Source organism: Catharus ustulatus, chromosome 5 (genome assembly GCF_009819885.2).
Source record: "Catharus ustulatus isolate bCatUst1 chromosome 5, bCatUst1.pri.v2, whole genome shotgun sequence".
In the NCBI taxonomy this organism is placed as follows: domain Eukaryota; kingdom Metazoa; phylum Chordata; class Aves; order Passeriformes; family Turdidae; genus Catharus; species Catharus ustulatus.
This window is the reverse complement of record NC_046225.1, coordinates 3,336,994-3,359,783: the sequence shown is the minus strand read 5'-3', so window position 1 is coordinate 3,359,783 and position 22,790 is coordinate 3,336,994. Positions and strand designations below refer to the sequence as shown.

Here is a 22,790-nt window from a genome sequence, read left to right as displayed (position 1 = left end):
TTACTAGTTATACTGTCCTATCTATGGGAATGTTGTAGGAAAAGAAATGCTCAGTAGCTGTCTCATGCTACTGCACACTGCTTTGATATTGTTGGCTGTAATGAATACAGTAGAAGTCTCTGCACAGTAATAAAATCACTTCCTCCTGGATGTGATCTGATGAGGTTTGTGGGAGCCTGCACTCCATTTTTAGAACTGGTTGCTAAGATGAACTGATCTTTACAAACATTAATGGCTATGAAGATGTTCTGCTGTATACATGCACTCCTTCAAAACAAAAAAGTTGTATTTATGCAGAATGCTCCATGCCTTTCCTCTTCTCTCTGCATGCTGTGGTTTCAGCTCTCTGAGCCTTATATCCAGCCTGTGTTTCTGTTAAGTATCAGACCAAATTCACACTGGTCTAACGGTGACTGAGGAGTTTGTGGAACTGCCATCAACTCTGATCCATTATCCACACTTTTTCCTTCCTATTTATGAAGCCAATTGTTTCCTCATCCTCTTTCTATTTAGCTGATGATCCCTGAGTCATTACCTTGCACTTCTCTTTACTGACATGAATTCAATCTTTTTAATTATTTCTATTGTTGAGATAATTTTTAATTCAAATCCTGCCCTCCAGCCTATTTGTATCTACTTCCAAGGTCAGGTGATTGTGCAATAAGCAGACATTCTCTGCCACTCTGTTTAACCATTTATGGCATTACAAAGTATTTATAAAACACTAACAAATAATGACACAATTCCACACCCATGTGGGAATTGTGTTACACTGACATGCATTCAAGTCTAGACTATCCATTTAACAAAAAACTGCTGCTTATTTTGTGTCAGTAGAAATTATTGTGAAAGTTACACAGAATTAGACCCAAACTGTTTAATTTAGCACTGTTCATCTCATGTCACAAAACTCAAACTACATTATGCCCTATTAAATAAATAAATTCATAAACTAAAAGCACCAAATGGACCAAATAGAGGAAATGGGAAACTTTATCTCTTAACTCAAAACAGATGATTAGACAAGCAGAAAATATAAGAATATTTTATAATAGAAAAACCGACGTTAGCATGGATTAACATCACACTCTTCTTATTTCATGTCCCTTTTCCCCATGCTTTCAATGAAGTACCTAGATCTCCCTCTTCAGAAATGTCTTTAGAAATTGTTACCTCAATTTTGGAGCCTATTTTGCACAAGTGACAGTACATCCCAACACCCAGTGACTGTAGCTGCTTTTCCACCCCTGCCTTAGGCTGTGTCTGCACAAGAAAGCAAAGCTGACTTAAGGAGCCTATTGTAGAAACCCCAGAGCCGTGAATCTGCACAAACTCACTGCAGCAGCTCCGATTTTGTTTAAAAATCGATTGGAAGTAACTAAGCAGCAGCAGAGTGTCTGTCAGGCGAGTACTGCCTGTCCTTGGTAAGCCCACAAGCATCCAGCCAAAACAGAGCCTTCATAAACACCCTGCCACAGGCTGTGGATAATTTGCTTGGCATGTGCTGCAATTTCACACTTCATCGAGATCAAGTTGCGTTGCCACTTGATCCAGCCTTGGACATGTCCCTTGTGATGGACACAGAGCCTTGATGTTGGAGCTGCTGCCCCTGCACCAACTGATCATACCTGGATGTGACCATTGATGGGAATTTCCAAAGAGATTCTGTAACTCCTTTGCTTTTGAATGGCATCATATTTCATTCTACTTTGTCAGCAAGAACAAGTGACTTGCACAAAAAAGTTTAAAAAAAATTATAAAATAGAAAATATTTATAATTACCCTATATGGAAGATACTTCGTTGGTCTGAACTAAACATTTTTCCTGCTTCCTCACAAGCAGTATCCAACATTGCTGGATGAAAACCAGAGAAGGTTTTTGAACAGAACTCAGTTTTGCTGAAAAATGTGGATGGGTCAAGAGAGGGTTTTAAGACTTTGCACTGGATTTGTTTAACTGCTGGTAATAAAAATAATTTCTGCTTTTAAAAATTCCTCCGATCGGTATATTTTGTTCTAGAAATGTCACAAACTACCAAAATTATAGTCTACATTCTTAATTCAAGATATCCTATTTGCAGCTATTCAGACTTGACATTAGGAAGCATTTTTTTTATGAGAGAGTGGTCAAACACTGAGCAGGCTCCCTGGAGAGGGGATCAATGCCTCAGGCAACCTGTCAGTATTACAGAGGTGTTTGAATAATGCCCTTAACAACAGCCTTTAACTTTTGGTCAGCCCTGAGGTACTCAGGCAGTTGGACCACATGTTGTGGTCTAGTTTATTCTATTCTACAAATTCCTGTGTTAATTTGTATTGCAAAAGGTAAGATTTGGCCCTTTTGCATTTCCCTCAAGTCCCACTTCATTTGCAGATCAGGCAATACCGGCTTCTCACCACCTTCAGAGAATGCTTTGGACAGCAATGTCTGTGTATATGCCTTGAAATACAGCATGTGAAGAGAGGGTGGAGTGCAGCTTTGTGCTGCATTGCATCCAGCCTTGTACTGACTCTTCTCACTTAGACACTGCCCCTGAGTGAGGCAGGAGCAAATCTCCAGTAATTACACAATTCAAGGATGTTATTTGTTCTACCACTGAGATGAATTTGATCCGCTCAGGGGCAGCACAGCTCTAATGACATCTCCTGGCTTTACTGTTACAAACCAAAGCATCAAAGTGTGCGTTGGTAATGCTTTGAATAACAGAGAGCCATGTGTCTGTACATCTCAGTGTTCCCTGACTTACACACTTAACTCTACAAGCACGGAGATCAGAAAACATTATGTAGCCCTTTCCTGCTTTTCATAATACCTGACATACTCAGTCTTTTAGTTTGCAGTATTGTTTTGTGTCTCCTGGCTACCTCCATAGCTAAGTAAATGGGGTATTTTCCGTCAGCATGTTATTTGTACAAAATATTTTAAAATATAGCCCAGAATTTGTTGTGTATCTTCTTGTTACTCCACAATATGGCTTGTAGCTAAATCTTAGATAAAAGTTAGATAGAAGAGTTTTTCTGTTTTTCATTCTTTCTGGATCTCAGGAAACTCAAGAGAGAAATTCAGGAAAAAAACCCCACACATACAGAAAAAAAAAAGGTGGTCCCATGGACTACACATCATTGCAATAATTTCCCCAGGGAGGTGGTAGATTTCCCAACATTGGACATGTTTAAGGGTGCTGGACTATCCTGTCTAGGCTGTGCTTTTGCCAACAAAGTTTGGATCAGAGGGTCCTTGAGGTCCTTTCCAACGTGGTCTTATACAACCCTATGATTCAAATTGCAAGTCCACCTCCTACAGCTCCCAGCACAAGTTACTTATCTGATTTCTAAGGGCTAAATGAAGGCTCTGCTGAAACTAATGGCAACATTCTGAGACCTGGTTCCAAAACAGAGTAATAATCATAATAAAGCACTTACACTTCACAACGATGAAATGCAGGATTCTGAAACAGGTATTATTAAGAAATGTTTTCAGAAATCTATCTCTGAGCAAAAAGAAGACAAATGCTACCATTCCAGACATAAATCATTGGAGAGAAGTACCTGGATTGTTTGTGAGAAAAGAATTTGTTTAAACAAATACATTTATAAAGCATTGTTTACTCCAGGGAACCTTCTACACATGAAAGTCAGAGGAAATTGTAGAAGGTCAGATATTTCAGCTCTGTGAACCACTTGCCCTCAGTAAGGTTTAATCCTGCACTGTGACAGGCTTACCTAATGTTGACTCATTTGTAAGGGCCACCTTCTATATGAAAAAGAGTCCAAAATGTAAGCTTTATGGTGAAGAAAGCATCTTTTTTTTCCACATTTTGTGTCACTTAAAGGACTGACTCACTTACTAAATTCCACACAGACTCAGGGTAGTCATGTTTGGAACTGAAGCTCCATTTCCTAGCAAAACTTCATTAAGCTTGTTTGTTAACAAATGTGATTTTCTACACCATTTCTTCAAAATATCCTCGGCATATTCTTGCCTCTTTAAATACACTTATTTATAGGCTGCTACCCAGCCTCCCCTTTCACCCAGTTAACAGAGTGCAGCATATGGGATGCTGCCTTTACTTCCCCTTGCCAGCACCAGGAGATGAAGCAGCACCTCTGCTGTGTTTGCACAGGCAGGCTGGGCTCTCCTTGCTCTCACACACCAGTCTCACTCCTCACTCTGCCACATGGCACCACACACTTGGGATCTGCTGAACGCTCCTTCTGTGACAGGAGCATAAGGAGTGCTTGCAGGTTGCTCAGGGAAGCAGTAGCAAACCAGGCTCAAACCCAAGGCCCCTGTGCTGTGCCAGTTGCACGTTCCTGAGTGTTGCAGTGCTCCAAAGTGTTACACCAGTACTCCTGTAACCTGCTTTACACATGCCACAGAAACTGGTTCCCAGTTTTCAACCTTTCAGTTTTAACTGCAGGTACTTCATCATGTCTGTGGAACCCAGTGCTGAGCACAGATACACCTGTGTGTTGAACTCCTCCAGGAAATCAAGTTCCTTATTGCCTTGTTCCAGGAAAACAGGCTCCTTACTCCCCTACAGTACAAACTCGACCCCTTGTACAAGAAAGTAGTTAACACTTTCAAAAAGCTTTTCCTGTGATCTCATTACTGTGCAGACTGTGCTATGTGTTAATGGAAACCTCATCAATTTCCGGCTGTTCAGCTACATCCTGTGCAATGCAGGGTCACCCTATGGAGCTTATATGGAGTTATGGACAAAAGGCCTATTCTCTTCCACGTAAGCACAAACCCAAATTAATTTTGAGTCAGACTTGGCAGCATTTCAAATTTCTGCTGCCCATGTAGTTAAAAAGAATGACACTAATGAATAAAATTATTTTATAAGAACACTGACTTACATCCTAAAAATGTTGACTCATTCCGGCACCATTCTGTGGCTCATTTTGCACATGGAAGTCTCCTTTGTGTGAAGCCTTGCATCCTCTCCTGGTCCTGACTTCAGCCTGGTGTTTGATCTCACCCAGTGCCCACTAGGTCAAGTGTACAGGTTTTTCCATTTATTCCAGCACTTGATCTATTTGCCCCAGTGTAGTTGATTATATGAAGAAAAAAAAAAGTACAAAATTATTAGCTAGACAGTATGAAAAAATTCATTGTTGTGCCTGGCTGTTTGACTACATTTTCTCTGCTTTGTACTTCTTTCCTGGGGGAATTTCTCACATAGCTGATTGCCTGAAGTCAGCCCTTGCTCTGAGCTGTCCCATCTGTGCTGCTGCTGATGCTAACCTGGGCAGGAGGGAATGCAGGACAGAATACCTTGGATAGGGCTGTCAGTGGCAGTGAGACAGGACTGAGTCAGGCATTCACTTGTCACCAGTATTTTAACTGAATTCCACCAACAGCTGGAAGTGCTCAGCTTTTCTAAAATCTCTGCTGACAGCACACTGCATGAGTGACTCAAAAATAAAGGTAAGCAGCTTTACTGAACACAGGAAGAGGCTAATCAGTGAATTTTTCTATTGATTCAAATGGCAGCAGAATCAGACTGATTTTCCAGCTGAATTTTAAATGCTGGGTATTAAATGTTTTGAAATGCAGGACTATTCTTTCTGCACGGTTAACCCATACATCAGATATTTGCACCTATTCACATGAACCACTCACTGAAAATTAGTCCTCTAATAACCTGTATCCTCACACAATGCAAAATCAGAGCCAGCCACAGGGAAGAACTATCAAGTGCTTTTAGAAAGCTATTAGGATGAAGGAAACTCTTGAGTAAGTTTCCTTTAAAGCCTTGCATATTATGAATAACCCACACTGCTCTGTATTATGTGAATATTTCCAATATTTCCATTTTTTGGGTAACCTAAGGAATCTAAGCACAGAAATATGAGGGGAGCAGGGGGTGTTGAAGTGGTCAGATCCATTCATAAATATGCATTATTTATTATTCTTTGTTTTATCAACAGTATGGTGTTGGGACTATCAAAGATCACTAGAGACAAAAGCAGCCAGCCTTGTGGAATTGTACAGAAACTAAAACCTATTCTGGCAGGTGATTTCCAACTGCTGCCATGGAAGCTGCCAGTGCACAGCCCAGAATTCCCAGCTTTGGTCATGAGTGTTGGTCTGTGGGACTGCTGTCAAAACAACCTAAACACTGACACTAATATTGGGGTGTTTTGCACAAGGGGGAATGGGCTTCACCTGGAGCCAGTTCACCCCTGTGATGTCATTTTAATGGATTATTTTCTGCACCAATCCCAAAAGACCAAAACAAGCCTTTGCTTTCCTATAAAAATACAGGCCTTGTTAAACACAGATTACTGACTTTAAATCCTCCAGTGCTGCAGCAGGAGTTTAACTAGCACACTTTCCAAAGATTTATGACTTTCCAGCATTTTTTGCCTTTTTTCCCTGAAAAGCTGGATGTTATAATCTCAGGATCCAAGTTATGTGTAACACCCAGATTGATTTTGAGGTTTCCAAATAAATCCTTGCCTATTTTCCTAACTAGGAAAACATATTTTTTTCTTTCCTTTTCATTTGCAATTCAATTTGTGAATGAGTTTTCAATAGTTCTGTACAGCAGAGAGAAAACTTTTTAATGCATTAAGAGTATTTCATATTTGGCATCTTTCTAAAGCTATTATCAGTGTAATAATCCTCTGTTTCTATTTTCTAAATATGTGAAAATAAAGTCTGACCCTAAAGCACAGTGCAGTTTTTTATTGTTATTTTAAGTCTGAGAGTCCATTTTAAGTCAAAGAATCAAGGTCTCAAAACCACGGTCTATAAATGTAACTCTTGCTTTGTCTTTGCTCTTTCCAATAACTTTTGAGTTATTGTGAGAACATGTGACAGAGGCAGAAGTCACAGAGATAATGAGCTACAAGTGTGATAAAAGCAGCCAAGCAGATCAGAGTGATTCTCTGCATGGCACCTCTAAGTGCCAGAGCCACAGGACAAACTTGCATGTGCTCACACTGCTCAGACACCAGAGAGACCGTGTGGGGGAGACACTCAGAAATGCTCAAGCCAAGACATGAAGCTGCAAGCAAAGTGCAAAGCATACAGCCTGCAAAAAACCTCCATCAGCTCCAGGATTCCTTCAAAGAGTGCCCCTCCTCTTTGCAGTGAGTTTGCTGTCAATGTCTGGAATGGACACCAGACTGGGTCCCTAATTTGTAAATTGTAACAAAAGTATTATTTCCTGTAGCATTAACAGATTTCATATTGTAGGGAAAGCTCATTTATAGTTACTAAAATAAAAGAAGGCTCCTTCTCCTTTTAAGACCACATCAAAAAGAACAATCATGATAAAAAATTAAAATGTTCAAGAGTCAATCTGTACATGTGGATCCTTCCATTATACCTGAACCCTGTCTTGGGAGTGAATCATTATGACACTGCTTTTTTTCTTCTTGATGCTTTTTCGGAATTGCAGTTACTTCCAAACCTTTCCCTGAGTAGCCTGCCCTCTTTTCCCCCTCCTCCTGCTGAATAGCACTTTGCAAGCTCAAGCACAAATACCTCTACCCAAACAGGTAAAGAAGGTTCACTGCACAGCCCACACACCTTGGGGATCTGAATGCAATCACAATACATGAGTAAGTGCCAGGCTCAGAACTTTGCCTGAAGCGCTTGGTGAGACTCATCATACTCATTTGTTCTCTTCCCCTTCTCCTGATCAGGAAAACCCTTTGTCTTCCAGGCTACAGAGGGTTGGAAAAAGAGCTTAGGTCAGGGGAAAACGAAATATTATTGTTACTTGATGCCAAAAAGTGTTTACTAGGCAATGAAGGAAACCTTAACCAGCCAGGCTGAGCATGCTTTTAACTGGTCCTTCCCAAAGGATAAAAGCAAGCAACTTGTCATGACAGAAACAGAATTTCAGACAATTTTAAAACGGCCATAATGAGTTGCTTTCAGGCTTAATGTCTTGTATATAATCAAATACTTTGAAAACAAATTAAATTTTTGCCAGTCCTGATGCTTTTTAAAATAATGCATATCCATATCTGCAAAAGAAATCTCAGCAAGAAAGAACAATCTGTGCGTCCGTCCACAAAGAAGTGCAACAGACACTGTGATAGCATAGTTATCACGTTGCTGTAGAAACCCCAGCAGAGTATGCCTTACCTTTGTGAGTGATTAAAATACAAACTGTAACGCTGCAATAAGAATTAACCACAGATGAGCAGAACTAAGATGAACACAGGCAATCCCAAACACTGCGGTACCTGCTCTCCTTAGCATTGAAGCTCTTTTGTTCTTATAAACAAAAGTTTAAACTGGTAAACTTGCATTCTGCACCTTTTGAACAGTCTGGAGGCTGCTAAAGGAAGGGCACTATTCACTGGATATATGCGGTATTCTGCATGGAAAGCAGAAAGCACCCTCTTTATTTTAGATTTTTGTGTCAACAAAAGATAATGGAAATACTGATGTGCTTACCCAGGAACCAGATTAATACTTTCCAGACAAAAAAAATAGAGAGGAAAAAGGATCTTATGGAGAGGTGACTCAACAGACACATTACAAATTGCTAAATAAAAGGTACGTGCTCCATGAGGCAGAATTGGACCTCAAGAATGAACGGCGTAGATTAAAACCAGCAGCAAAGTAAAATACAGAAACTAACCCAAACTAACAACTGAACAATATGAGACAAAGAAGCAGGAATAACTGACAGCCATCCCGGTGGGACAAGGAACTCAAGTGATGATCCGGTCACGCAGCGTTCGCTAGGAAATAAGCAGATTACTATTCAGAGCACATGGTACTGGGATAATGCTAAACCCTCCAAGACATTTCACGGCGCTTGTTTCCAGCCCCTTTGTTCCCCGTCTGGGGATCTCTCCATCCCTGTGCCGCCTCAGACAGTTCTGAGGGCTCGTTTTGTCCCTCTCGCCCCAAGCTGCGAGCCCCAGGCCAGGCTGTGCCCCGGCTCCTTCTGCTTTTTGTGAGGCAGAGCCAGGCACGGGGCGAGGGCAGAGAAGGCGGCTGCTAGGGGAGCCCCAGTGCGAGGGGTGGGGTGAGCCTGCGGAGCTGCGCTGGGACCGCCGGCGAGGGCGAGGGATGGTATGGGGGTGGCAGCCCCGAAGCTGGCGGGGGAGCGGGAGGGAGCCCCGGGGCCGGGCTCGGGGGACACATCCCCCTGTAAACCCCTCCGGGGCTGCCCGAGGGACCGTGCCCGTGGCCGGGCGGCCGCTCCGCTCCGCTCCCCGCCGTGCTGGGCAGGCTGCGGCAGGTAGGGAGGGAGCCGGCAGCGCCCCGCTCGCCCTGCCCCCGCGGGCCGGGCAGCCGGGGGCGGGCGGCAGGGGTGTGCGGCGAGGGGGATTAGCGGGACGCCGCGGCCCCGCCTTCCCCCCTCGCATCCCGGGCGCGATGAGAGGGGGAGATGGACCCGAGCCGGCGGGACTGGCACCATGACATTCGCCGGCTTCGTGGTGGCGCTGGTGATAGGGGCGATCCCCGGAGCCCGCGGGCCAGGGCAGGTCTCCGCCAGCCTCCCGGCCGCCCGCCCCCCACAGCCCCCCGCCGGCTGCCCCGCCGGGGGCTTCACCGCGGCCCAGCGCCCCTGGGCACCGGCGGCGCCCGCTCTGCCGCGGCGGGGGGCGGCGGGCCGGGCGCCCCGGGGCCGCCGCAGCTCCTGCGCCCTGCCCGGCGGCGGAGCACGGCCCGGCTGCGACCCCGGGGACGGCCGGGGCCCGGCGGAGCGCGGCCGCGCTGACTGCGAGCCAGGTAAGCGGGGAGAGGGCGAGCCCGCGGCGCGGGGGGCGGCGGAGAGCGCGGGGCTGCGGGGGGACGGACGCCGAGAGAGCCTTGGCCGGGCGGCTGCGTTCTGCCATCCCGTACCCGGGTCCCTGTCGCTGGAGGGAACGGGGAACGAGGGGACGGACTCCGTCTGCCACAGTGACAGCCAGAGCTGTTCGCAGAGGAGAGTTAAACTCGTGCATCAGAGGATGCCGCGGAAAGACGAAGGTCCCGGCTGGGTTTATTCCGCCGCTATTCTAATACCGGGTAGGTGAAGCGCGTTTCAAAGCCGTGCCGTGAGCGTTCAGGAGGCTCAGTTTGCCAAGGCTGGCTGGTATCCCTTCTTTGTAACCGGCTTCACTTATCCGGGAAGCACTCGGTCTACAGAAGTGAAGTGGCAGAAAGAGAAATAGAAGGATGCCTGGCTCCAAAGACGAACTGTTTACCCAGTGTGAATTTCTATGATAATTACACATATTGCTATAAAATACCACATGAAGAGGATATGGAGGCACCAAGGTTCCTATTGATCATTTACACATTAAAAAAATGTGGCTTCCAAAGCTGTGTTCCAAGTCAAAGATACTCCTTCAAGAAGACAGAATGATGTTTTATGCAGTACAGATGTTTCCCTGGAAAGAATACCACGCAGCTGATGGCATGGAGGACAAAACAGATACCTAGACACAGATGAAAAAAAACCCAAAAGACTTCATGCCCTTTAACTAGTCTCACTGTCAGAAAGGGTACCACAGTTGCTTCTCTAATTTAGCCCAACATATTAATAGGCTTTTTTAGAATTCTTCAGTCTGGTTCCCAAAATACTTTATGAGAACTTGGTCTGATATAACAGCGAAGAGCACAGCAATTTATTGCTAAGAACCCAATCTTGCACTTAGTAAAGTAAGTTTCAGAATGCCCTGTAAGTTCAGGATGAAGGGGATTTAAACAAAAAACCACCAAAAATACTGCATGATTTGGGTTTAGCTGTGTTTCTCCAGCCTTTTCAGAATGCTGCTTTGTCCCCTCAGAAGAAGGAAATCCAGGTTGGCCCCTGCTAAGAGGGAAGACTCAGCTACTGAACAATAGCCAATACTTTGTCATGGACAGATCAGCTGTTCCTGCTGGACTCGGTGGTAAACTCCAGTGGCATCAGCAGGGCCAGGTCTGTCCAAAAGCCTCCACTGGGGCAATATGAAAGAATTACAGAGTTTGAGATGGCTTAAGGCAGAACATGGACACAAATCAAGCCATTTGCCCAGATACAAAAGATCAGTGTAACATTCCTTCTGAAGTACGTTTCTTTGTTACAAGAAGCAAAATACCAGTGAGGCAGGGTCACGATGCGGTTCTAGCTAGACAGGGACAGACTGCTGGGACAGGAACTCACTGCACCTCTTCCTTCAGCACCTGGGCTAAGGAAGCCCATACTCAGGGCCACAACTAAACACAGTACCACATTCAAAAGCTTACCTATAAATCTCCGGGTTTTTCTTGCTTAAATATGATTACTTATCTGCAAAGTTAACTGGCTAAACTTCATGCATGTATATGTATTAAACTGTTTCATATTTAAACAGTAACAATGAAAAAAAATTAAGCACGCCTTTGCTATTATATGGTACAATACCATCTAAAATCAGTCTTACAGTTTAAAATAATAGGTTTTGGTGTTTCATTTCCTTCCTTCTAAAAGATCTGGGTAACATTACTTATTCATGTCTTGAAAGCAAGTACACCAAATACAAATACATATAAATTACCATGATTAGCCAAGGACATCACAGAGGACAATAAATGAATATCAGCATACTCTGTCCACAGAGCCAGTGTAAGTGTTACACTGACCAGAGCTGAGTATTGGAGTTGCTGCTAACACCAACTTACCTGTGGTGTGCTCAGGCTCCAAGAACAAGGCCTAGCTCAGTACCTGGGAGCAGCTGCTGCCACACAATGTTTGTGTGGCACGTAGTTACAGTTCTGGGCATATATTGTTCATGCTATATTGTTACACATCTAATTTAAAGCACTTTCCATCAAGTGGGTTAATTATTTTCTTTTCTATTACAAAGAAGGACCAGTACAAAATAGGGTGTCTGTCAGAGGTCACTGGCAGAACTGGAAATAAAATATTCATCTCCAGGAACGCCTGACTTTAGAAACTTTCCATTAAAATGACTTTTATCACACTAATGTCAGTCAAATCAAACTCCACTAAACTGTTATGAGAGAAGAATCAAGTCTGGAGCCCAAAATCTAAACACTACCTCTCCCTACCTGTTATACCATAGACCAAGCAGTTGGTGGAATTACTTTTGGGATTTGGGGTTTTTTAACAGCTTATGATTAGAACTGAAACATGAATGTCTGTATTTTCCTTGTAAGCAGCAGCTTCTCTGGAACCATTCTCCCCAGAGCTGCACAGTGTGAGAGCCCTGATATTCTCCAGCTCTGCCCACAGAAGAAAAGTGCAGTCCTTCAGAGCCCATTCCATTGCTCAGTTTAGTTTCCCAGAGCCCTAAACCACTGACTGCTGACATGATGGATCTCAGTGCTGCAGAGGAACCAACACAGCACATTACACACTCAGTCTATACAATATTTATGAAAGTTCTAATATAAGGATCCTTGAGTATGCAATACTGCTGCTGATCCTCAAGATAGTTCTTAAAAAGTAGTTCTGCTGGAGGCACCCTTTTTTCAAGGTTAAAATGCATGGGGAAAATAATTGTATTTTTAGACTAAGAGTAGTGCTCAGGAAAGTGATGGACAACAGCAGTCATTGATCACAGTGAGCACCATGCATAATTTTGCTGAAGTCAACAGGATTCATTTCTTTGATTTTAGTCAGGCCTGATCATGGAAGGGAAGTTTTCACTGATTTGAACCAATGTTAGGTTTCACCTGTGCTACATGTAGCTTTTTACAAGTACCTCACACAAACCAGTGAATTAGTTTAATTCTGAAACTGGGAAAGACCCTTTTGTATGTATTATGGGTCATCCCTGTGTATTCTAAATACTACAAGTTCCGGTGTGGTCCCATGGGATATAAAGCATGTATCAATGGAAAACCCTCACACTTGATGTCAGTTTGGACTGACCTCGTTGACTCCAAGACAACAGAGATGAATTGCCAGTGCAGGGCCTTTCTGTAGCACAATCCCACATTGTTGTTTTTACAGATTTCCAAAATTGAAATGACTTCTTTTGCTTTGCTTTAAATCTGCCATTTCAGAGCACAGTGCACCAACGTGAAAGGCACAGGCAATTTCTACTTCTCATTCCTATTTTCCCAGCCTACATTTATAGACAAATTTCAAACATTTGGACACATGTTTACCAAGAAACTATGGCACACCTTTAGCCAACACCATAAATGCCACTGCTGCAATACTAACACTTAGAGCAGAAGTGGAAGTGATTCCCATTCTATTTGTAATTCAGCCACACAGTAACTCAGCTCCTTCCCAGTGAAATGTGAAAAAGAGGATGTGAAGTTACCCAGCATCTCTCCACATAAGAATGTATAGGAAAAGAGGCCAAGCACAACAGCACAATTCCTTTGAAGCTCTTCTGCTTTTTGGACTTAATTAAAAGTTGGCTGGGTGGTTTTTCTCTCCCTGTTTTCTTGAGTGTCTCATCTCCAGCCTATCTGGCAGGTGTTCTGGAGCAAGTCTCAGCAGCACCCACTGGATACCCTTACTTCCTTGCATTTGCAAGTATAACTTAATCTCCTTTCAACAGTGATAGCAGATAGGAAAGACTCTGACTTGGGCAGATACCAGGACAACTAAAATTACCAGACTGTATGTAAACAACAGGAATTGACAGTCAGTAACCTCAGCTAGAAAAGAAAACACAAGTACAGTAAATGCATACATACTTTCTGAGTGTTTATAAATGAAGGAGTTTCTGTCAGGACAGCAGATTGTATTTTTTAACAAAGCCTGAATTAAGTCTGTCCTAAGACCACAGTACGTGTTAAGAGCTGTCTCATAGGCCTGCTTTGTGTCCTGTGCCCTTGGTTCTAACTATTGTGGGGTCAGGTCACCTCTCCTCATCCTCCCTCTTCCTGACCAGTGCTGAGGAGGGCAGAGCCATGGCAGAATCCTGGTGCTGCTGTTCCCTGCTGTTGAGCTGTGAGTTGAGGCAGGGTAGGTTTGATAAGCACTTTAAGCAGAGGTCTGACACCATATTGAACTGGTGGAGAGCAGAAAGAGTAGATCCTACTGCATTAACTCTAATCCCAACTGTTTTAGTTTTCTTCAGCAACCAAAAGAACTGGAAAAACATAAAAATCTGAGATGCTACTATACCTCTGAGTCCAGAAACCTAGAGCCTCCAGTGCACACATTTAAGGAAATGCAGATGCTCTTCTGCAGAGTTGTACTCCAGGGGCAGCACAGAGGAAGCCCCTGAGACAGGTGCTGGGGTGCTTGAGGTGTTACAGCAAACTTAACCAATGAAAATAAGAATTAACCTGTATCCTTTCAATCATGCTATGCATTAGGTTTCTTGCTGCCTATAAAGTGAAAAAGTGTTTCCTGGTAATTTTACAATGCAAACACTGACTATCTTGCAATTAAAATATGAACACAGAAACAGAGAGTTGGTAATACAGCATAGACACATATGATGGCAGATCATGCTGTTATCCTGCAATTTCCTAGGATCAGTTTACACAGGAAACCCTGAGCTGTGTTTCATCATGAAGAAAGTTTTATACATTGCAAAGAAAAACTAAGGTCTTGATGTTGAGGTTCTGTTCTATGAGGTACCACTACTGTTAACTAATGTATCTTTTGATCTGGGAATATAACTACCAGGTGTCTGAATACCACAACATTTTGAGTAAACAACAGAGAAATAATTTTCTCATTAGTGCCCTTTGATTTGTTTGCTACATAATTATGACTTGGTCATATGACAGAGGTTGATACATACTTCAAAGTTCCTATACCATATATTTGGTTACCTCTATTAAATGGAAGGTTTATATTACCTACATGTAAAAATAGGCTTTCTTTTTATTTATTTTTAGATTAACTTACCAGGTGAAAATCAAGAATATTAAAAATTGGTTACAAATTTACCTTTAAAAGTCCTCTTGTGTGTTTTGCTGTGTGTACATGACTAAGTTCTTCCACCACTGTCATTGGGAAATCTCCAAATCTGTAAATACACAAAGAGAAGTGAGCCAAATTCTGCCATGGAGACCTTAGAAAACAATTTTATTCTTCAAGTGTTCCCTTATTCAAATATTTGAATAGAAACATTGTGTAATGTGTACTCAGGAAGCACTGTATTGATTTCAGTAGGTGTCATGCAGCACTGTAAGCAATCATGCACTAAAATAAACTTATTTTTGGAGATGACATCTTCAAACTTGCTTTCTGGTATGTCAGGAATCACTTTGCTGTGAGTGCAGTTGACATTTCAAGTGAAAATAATAGTCTATACAAAAGTCTGAGGAGCAGAAATAAACAGAATTCCAGACTGTCTGTGACACATACAGAAAAACACAAAGAGAAAAATTGTAAAGACAGATAAATGATGTGCAACATGTCTACAGTATAGTTATATTTGACTCAGTAATAATCCTCTCCCAGGAATGATAGCTCACTCTGTAACATGAGCTGAATAAATGATTTTTGTAAATTAACTGCACAGTAAGTTACTGCTGAGAAGGTAAATAGGAGGCAGAAAGGAGCATGCCAAACCAAAATGAGGTTAATTAATTCCTCGAGTTATTTGGCAGTTGTTTGGCTTTGTGGTTTTATAAAATACACTGAACTAAACCCAGGACAAGCTGAGAAGAAAAAGTGGATCTACCTATTATTATTATTTACACAAAGATGAACACAGAACAATGAAAGGCACAAACACTGAATATCTTCATCCCTTTGCTAAACTCCTGCAAACTGGGTGATGGTGGAGCTTCTAAGCAGATCACAGAACAGAAGCAGATGGATTAACTGGGATTTCAGGCAATACAAATTCATACAGCTGGGCTATGTTTGATAATTTAACAGAAATGTTTCTTGTTGAATTACTGCTCTGTCATGATTCTTTCCTGTTTCTGTGTAGTTATCCCCATGACCAGCTTTTCCCCACCTTTGTCCATGGTTCTTGGTTACCTTCAACAATAGATGCATCTCAAGTAAAATTACTGCAATCATTTTAAAAAATGCAAAATGTGCTAATTTTCCTGGATTTCTGTGCTCTGTAGGTCTCAAGAAGCACTTTCCCCCTCCCCACTTCTTTTAGACAAGTCCTTATGGTTTTTAGCTTGCTTTGTCTGATAATTTGATAGACCACTCATGAATTAATAGAACCACATGCAGTGTTTTTCTGTCTGAGAAAAGTATGGACAAATGCATTCTTTGGCTAAAATAAACTGCTGTCATCTACAACATGCATAATGTAACATGGGTCAGAGCTAAAGTTATGCAATCCATGTGGTTATTTTCTGATTCCCTTAAGGTCAATGGAATTTTGTGAAAGATGAAATTATAGCATATTTTATACAAATATACACAGACACACTATATATGTACATACAAGTTTTTGGAATTTGGGTACAGGAAATCATATTTCAATAATTATGTGTCTATAAATACTTTCTCATTGTTAGATCTTTAACTAAGTTGTAGCATCAGAGGGATCAGAAATATGATGCAATTTCAGTATGGGGAGCAAAATGCTTTCCTCATGTAAAAACAGGGTTTTCTCAATTTGTGTATCACTGTATGAGAATGTTAGGTGTGCCAGAATGTTTTCTTGGAAGCAGCTCAGTATCCATGAAACAAGAACTCAGGGAAAGCGAGGCTCAGAGTCTTTTGTGTGAGATGCATTAACTGAGCAATAGAGTATCTTGGAAGTGTAACTGTTTTATTTTTAATTTTTGGTAACTAGGGTCAGTGAGACTGCGGGGAGGCAAGAATGAGTTTGAAGGTACAGTGGAGGTTTATTGGAATGGAATCTGGGGAACAATCTGCGGGAGCCATTGGGACAACAATGATGCGACGGTTGTGTGTCGACAGCTTGCACTTGGGTAAGTTTCAGTGAGAGTAAAAATCAGTCAGCTCATTTTCATGATGTTTCAGTAGAAAGAACAATCTACTTGGTAAATACTGATGGCTTTTTGTGTTTGATGATTGTTTTTTCTTTTTGAATGTTGAAGTTGTTCTTCCTAGATTACTTGGCTTACTTCAGCCACATTACACTTCAAAGAGGAAGTCAGTATTTCCTCAGAAAGCTGAAGGTAGGATCTGGACAGGAGCAGAGCACGGTAAATGCTTTGCTTTCAAAGTGACAAGAGGTGAACAAGCTTTGGGCAAACACAAACTGCTCTCCTGGATATCTGGGGGATGTCCACAAGGACAGAATTATGTGGTCTGATCCTGATCTCACATATCTCAGTGTCAAGGTTGTTGAATCTATAACAATGTAAATATGGCCCGGATTAGAGTCTGCATGGGCTCCTAATCACAGGAAAATTCCTAATTCTCAGGGGCAAGGGGTTATCCTAGTAATCACCCATTGCAGCATGCCAAATGACACCTGGAACTCGCCCTATGTTGTTGGCAAATGGCAGCACTTTAAGCTACAGCCACACTGGACAGGCTGAAAGTCCCTGCACTGTCCTCGTTGAGCACCACTTCCCACTGCTGCCAGAACAGAGTTAATCAACAGCACCCTTTAGCATAATTTGGCTGCCTTTATTGCCTTTCTACATTTCTTTCACTCACATACCAGAGCAGTACTTTTGCTTGCTACAAGCAAAGGGGCTTTTATAGCAGACTTGCACTGTGACATTCCTAATGATTATTCCACTTTTTAAGACTGCTAGCCAAAACTAAATCTAAGCTGGTTTATAATGTTCAGTGCTAATCTGGACACACCATGCCAACTTATAAAAATATGAGGATTAGATGAGATAAAAGTTCAGCCATCTGGAGGCTGTGATTTTGCTTATGACTTCAGCTGTCTACGTGCAGTGGCTCCTTCCCTCATTGTCATGTAAGTCCTGTGTGCCTCCCATACCCTGAGCATGTCAGCTGAACGAGGCCGCTGTTCGCAAAAGTGGTTCAGCGATACGGGTGAATGGTTTCATCTTTTCAACAGAAATGCCTCAAAGCTGAACCCAGGCCAGAAAAGCCCCGAGCAAACAGTAGCTGAAAGTCTGAGCTATCTTGAATGTTTGGCAGAAATGTGGATCTCTGTACCACCAGGTGAACTCACCAGGTATTACTGGTGCTTTTCAGGTGCCCCATCTATCTGCTCCCTGGATATCACCATATTTGGCATTGTTTTAAATTCCTTGTGCTTTGCAAAGAAGAGAAGATGGCTCTCTAAGTGTTGCTGTAGATTCAGCATGAGAAGGAAAGAGAACTGTTTATAAAATGTTCTGAGTGGATGGGAAAGGCTGAATAGAGAAAAATGGATGAGGGCCTGATCTAGTGGAGTGTGAGGTGGTTGCACTCCACAACAGCTGGCATTTATGGGCAGAGCATGGTGTGTGTCCATGGAGTAAAGGACAGAATAAGGGAGACAGCCCTGGTGGCATTACCCCTCCTGGAATTGTAACTGCAGCGGGCTGGTGCTGTAGATTCACCTATGCACTGTGGCCTCTGTTGATTTTTGCAGTTAAGAACTGGGAGAGCAGGAATGTAGCTGGCTCTGCAGCAGCACAATCATTGTACTAAAATATCCCACAACAAAATGGTGAGAACTGGGTCACATCTGTTACTTTTCTTTGTGCAGAAGACAATGCTGAACTGTATGAAAATGTGATGAATTTACCCTGCTGAAGAAAGCCCTTTCTTTTCTACTCCAAGATTTATATATGAGAAAATGTTTCCACTTCCCTTCCTCCCACTCTGATGCCCTATCCTGATTATTTTTACAGGGAAAAAGGTACAGCAAAACACATACCCTTCTCTGGATTAGGCCTTATTCCTGTTTTCTGGAGTCAAGTGCGTTGTCGTGGTGATGAAGAAAATATACAGTTATGTGAAAAAGACACCTGGCAAGATGGGACATGTCCTCAAAAAATGGCAGCTGCTGTCTCATGTAGCTCCTCCCTGGGTAAAAAAAATCATATGGTTTTCTCAAGTTCTTATTTTATATAAGCAGAAGTTGTAATAATTACTCATTATTAAATTAGAAGTGTTAAGATTTCTTGGAAGAGCTTATACAGATTGAATCATTGCATCATTAACTTCTTCAAATTCCTCAAGCAGCACCTAGCTTAACAATTTTTTACCTTTCCATAATCAACAACAAATTGTTTCTTTCAGATGTAGAAAAGAATAAAGTAGCAAGAATCTCCATCTGTAAAATGAAAATTGTTTCCCCACTTTTTTTTTTTTAATTTCAAAATTATAACTATTAGGAAAAGAAATCTCATTAATGTTTTTAAGGTATTTGATATTATTTTCATCAACATGCTAACTAAATGGGCAGGCATGCCCATTGAGAAGGGCTGCAGCCAGTTCTGTGCTGCATTTCTTCTCCTCCTTATGCTTTTATCCAAAGAAGGTGGGTGCATTTTTGTCCTAAAGGTTTATTTACAATGACCAATATTTTGATAAATGGCTTTTAAAATAACATTTTAGTCTTAGAAAACTATTTAGTACAGGGAAGGGAGAATCTTTTCAAGCTAGGAGACAAATTAAAGAACAAAAGCAAGAAAGCTTTGCCTAAAGAAGCTGAAAACAATAAATGTTTTTACATTTTTGCAGGTTCTATTTACACATAAATGCCCCCCATATCTCCTATCAGTGCCACACTAATATGAAATTGGAGAAATTCCCTAAGTATTGTTGTTTTGGGTTTTTTTTAAATAATCAAGAATTACATTGAATAGTAGCATTAATTGATTGGAAAGTTAGATGAACAATTACTCAAATTTAAATAATTCAGATGTTAGATATGCTGAAACTTTAAAATAACCTTGTTCACATTACAGCAATTATGGGGTTTTATATGGCTTTAAACTGTTTCCATTAGTATAGATTTATTCAGCAGTGATGCTTTCAAGACAGTTTCTTTGTATACACCAGAAGAGAACTACTGATTTTAAAAGACTGGAAACAAGAAGGGAGCAATACCTGCACAATTCAAGTGAGATTCCACAGTCAAAGAGATTTCACTGCTCTGACAGAATTTTCTAATGAGAAAACCCAAGGATGAATTTCTATTTCTGTGTCCATGACATAATTTTTGCCTCTTACTTCAGATTTTACCTGATTTTGCTCTACTGCCTGATTCAGTGTTTGGCCTTACACCAAGTGTCTGTGAATGCTCTGACACTTAGGTAATTCAAGATCTATAGGGTTGCTTGTATGTGTAAGTTAGTGAGAGTGGTGCATAAGGGAACTCACTTTACCTCCAGGTGTTCCAAGTAGAAAAAAGAAAATGTGGTTCTTGAGTGATGTTAGAGGAACCATTAAGCCATCTTCCTCTTTCTTTCCTATGACAATGACCTGTTCTGTACCTTGTGTTTGCTCCCAGGCCCTGTTTTCACTCCCATCCGGCTGGCTGGTGGCAGCAATGCCCACGAAGGAAGAGTGGAACTCTACCATGGTGGCCAGTGGGGCACAATCTGTGATGACCAGTGGGATGATGCAGATGCTGAAGTTGTCTGTCGGCAGCTTGGCCTTGGGTTTGTTTTTCTACGTTTGTTATTCCAGCAGCAAAGCACGAGAGTTATCAGAGCCACAGCTGAAGCTAAGAGAAGTGTAATTGTAAAAAAAAAGTGTACTTTAAAATCATACTGACACTTTGGAGCACTAACTAAGTTTATCTATAGAAGATTCAGGTACAGTGCTATTACTTTCAATTCCCTGGAACCAGGTTTCAGTGGTTTTAGGGCCAATTTTGTCTGTTTGACCAGACAGATAAAGAATGTGTCAATAAATGTTGACTTTGTAGTGAAAACTCCCTGCAATTCCTGTAAAGTGTCAATCAAAACCTGCAGGTGAAGAAAAGACATTTTTTGACTGTTCAAATCCTTACAATCCATTTTACTGAGGAGTCTGACAGCCCTCTGGCTTTGGCACAAGAACTCTGCTTTGTCAGGAAGGATATGTTTTCTGGCATGCCTGTGAGAATCTCTCTAGATCTGTTTAAATCACGAGTCTCTGAAGACTGTCAGTTTGCATACACTGAGTTAGAGATCTGTTTGAAGTCCTGACAGTTAAGCTTGTCAGTGATTGTGTCTGAATTAAGCATGGTCCAAAATACAGCTACAGCAGCAGAACAGGATTTTCTTGCTTCACTTTCTTAACAGCCAGGGGGGATTTTGATACCCCACAGAAGATAAGTATTGGTATTTGCAGAAAAATGCTGCAGAGGTGGGAAACGAAGAGGAAAAGTGCTGGACCAGAGAGAAAGGAGATGGGGACAATTAGGATGGAAGGCCAGTGGGGTTGAAGAGGGAAGAACTAGGAGCAAGAGGCAGAGAAGATGCTGGGCTATATCCCATGCAGAAGGGGATTATGTCTGAAAGACTGGATGAGAACAAGCAGGTAAATGCAAAGGAGACTGGAACAGAACTCACCTGTTCAAGCCTGCTGGGACTACAGTGAATTGAAAAGTGGTTTTGAAGGTAGAAAGTTCTGTGGCATTAACTGGTGGTACCCAGAGTGTACTTCTGTAACAGAGGCTATGGGCTGCCTGTGCCACCCAAACTAGCTCAGAAGGATGAGAATGTGAAATAATTAAAAATATTGTGGATTTCCTGCTGAGCCAACAAGGGAACTAAAATGTTTCTCTGACATCAGATTTTTTTTTTCCCAGCTTATTTTAATGTTGTATTTCTATATTCCTGCACATTTTCAATTTGGAGTACCTAATGGAAAGTCTATCTTCTTGCAGGCTTTTCCTCTTTTGAATTGGGCTGCTGTTAATAGGTTGGGGAGTTACTAAGCTCTGCTTTGCATTTCTGTATACTAATGACAAGTGGAATGCTCTTAGCCTGCTTCCTTACTGATGACACTAAAACTTTTTATTACTTATATTTAATCATCAAAACTGCATTTCTGTGATGCTTCTAATTTGGTTCGTTTTCCTGAGTAAATAAATTGCATTAAGATGGTGCTAAACCTGCTAAGTCTATTTGAAATATGTCTAGAGATTTACAGAACTTCTCAAGTAAGCAAGATGTTACAACAAACATGCTAATTAATATGAAGTGAAATCTTACCAACAGTGGCAGTAGACCAGTTCTGAAGTACTAAAAATAATCTAAATTTGCATACTGTTAATCCATCTGGAAACATGCCAGAAACTGGAAAAGTAAAGCTGCTCAGTAAGTAACTTCCCACACCCCTTTTCTGTAGCACTCCTATAAAACTTCAAAATATGAATCTACCATTAATAGGTGGAAAATAATGATAATTTCTTTTATTATTTTGTTTCCTAAGTATTTTTGGCTTCACAAATTCCCCTGGTTATAATGATGGGATATGTAGTCTCTGCCTAACTCCAGAGACTCTTACTGGAATATAGTATAAATTACAAAAGCATTCAGAGCAGTCCATCATTATCTCTTTGATTTCAGCCAGCTGCTTAATGAATAAGGTTATTTTCCTTAATATTTTCTATACATTTCTGCCAGCACTTTTACCAGATACACTGGAAAAACAAGATTCTTTTGTAGTTAAACTAATGCTTTAGATAGGTAAATCATTACAGCCCAAAATTTAGACATTTCAATCTTGCCATTTCGAACTAGAGTGAATATAGGAACAGACAGAACATGGAGTGGAAAGAAACCAAACCATTTCTATATGAAAGACGTAGTATTTTAAATAGAATTGGAAAAATCCACATAGATGATAAAAAATTAAACACTGCATAATTTCTGTAATTCTAAAACAATGGAGTGTTTTCAATCAGCAGACTTTTTTGTGCTCAAAATCCTTCTCCTGACAGAGAATGTACCCATACAAGGCTGGTCATTGGTCTGCTTCCTGTTCATATTTCTATTGCTGATGGATGATATGACACTTGTCAAGTCACTTAAGATCTCTTTGTCATGGTTTTCATATGAC

General features: G+C 41.5%; 1 protein-coding gene across 1 annotated transcript in view; it reads left to right on the top strand.

The window, feature by feature from the left end:
• The first annotated feature begins 9,266 nt into the window (after nucleotides 1-9,266).
• The window catches only part of PRSS12 (serine protease 12), a 31,496-nt gene continuing 17,972 nt past the window's right edge, over nucleotides 9,267-22,790 (top strand). Inside the window, exons 1-4 of the mRNA XM_033060727.1 lie at nucleotides 9,267-9,715; nucleotides 16,645-16,783; nucleotides 18,641-18,819; nucleotides 20,248-20,398. Coding sequence (XP_032916618.1) covers nucleotides 9,400-9,715; nucleotides 16,645-16,783; nucleotides 18,641-18,819; nucleotides 20,248-20,398 — 785 coding nt within the window. The 5' untranslated portion in view covers nucleotides 9,267-9,399. The remainder of the gene's footprint in view (nucleotides 9,716-16,644; nucleotides 16,784-18,640; nucleotides 18,820-20,247; nucleotides 20,399-22,790) is intronic.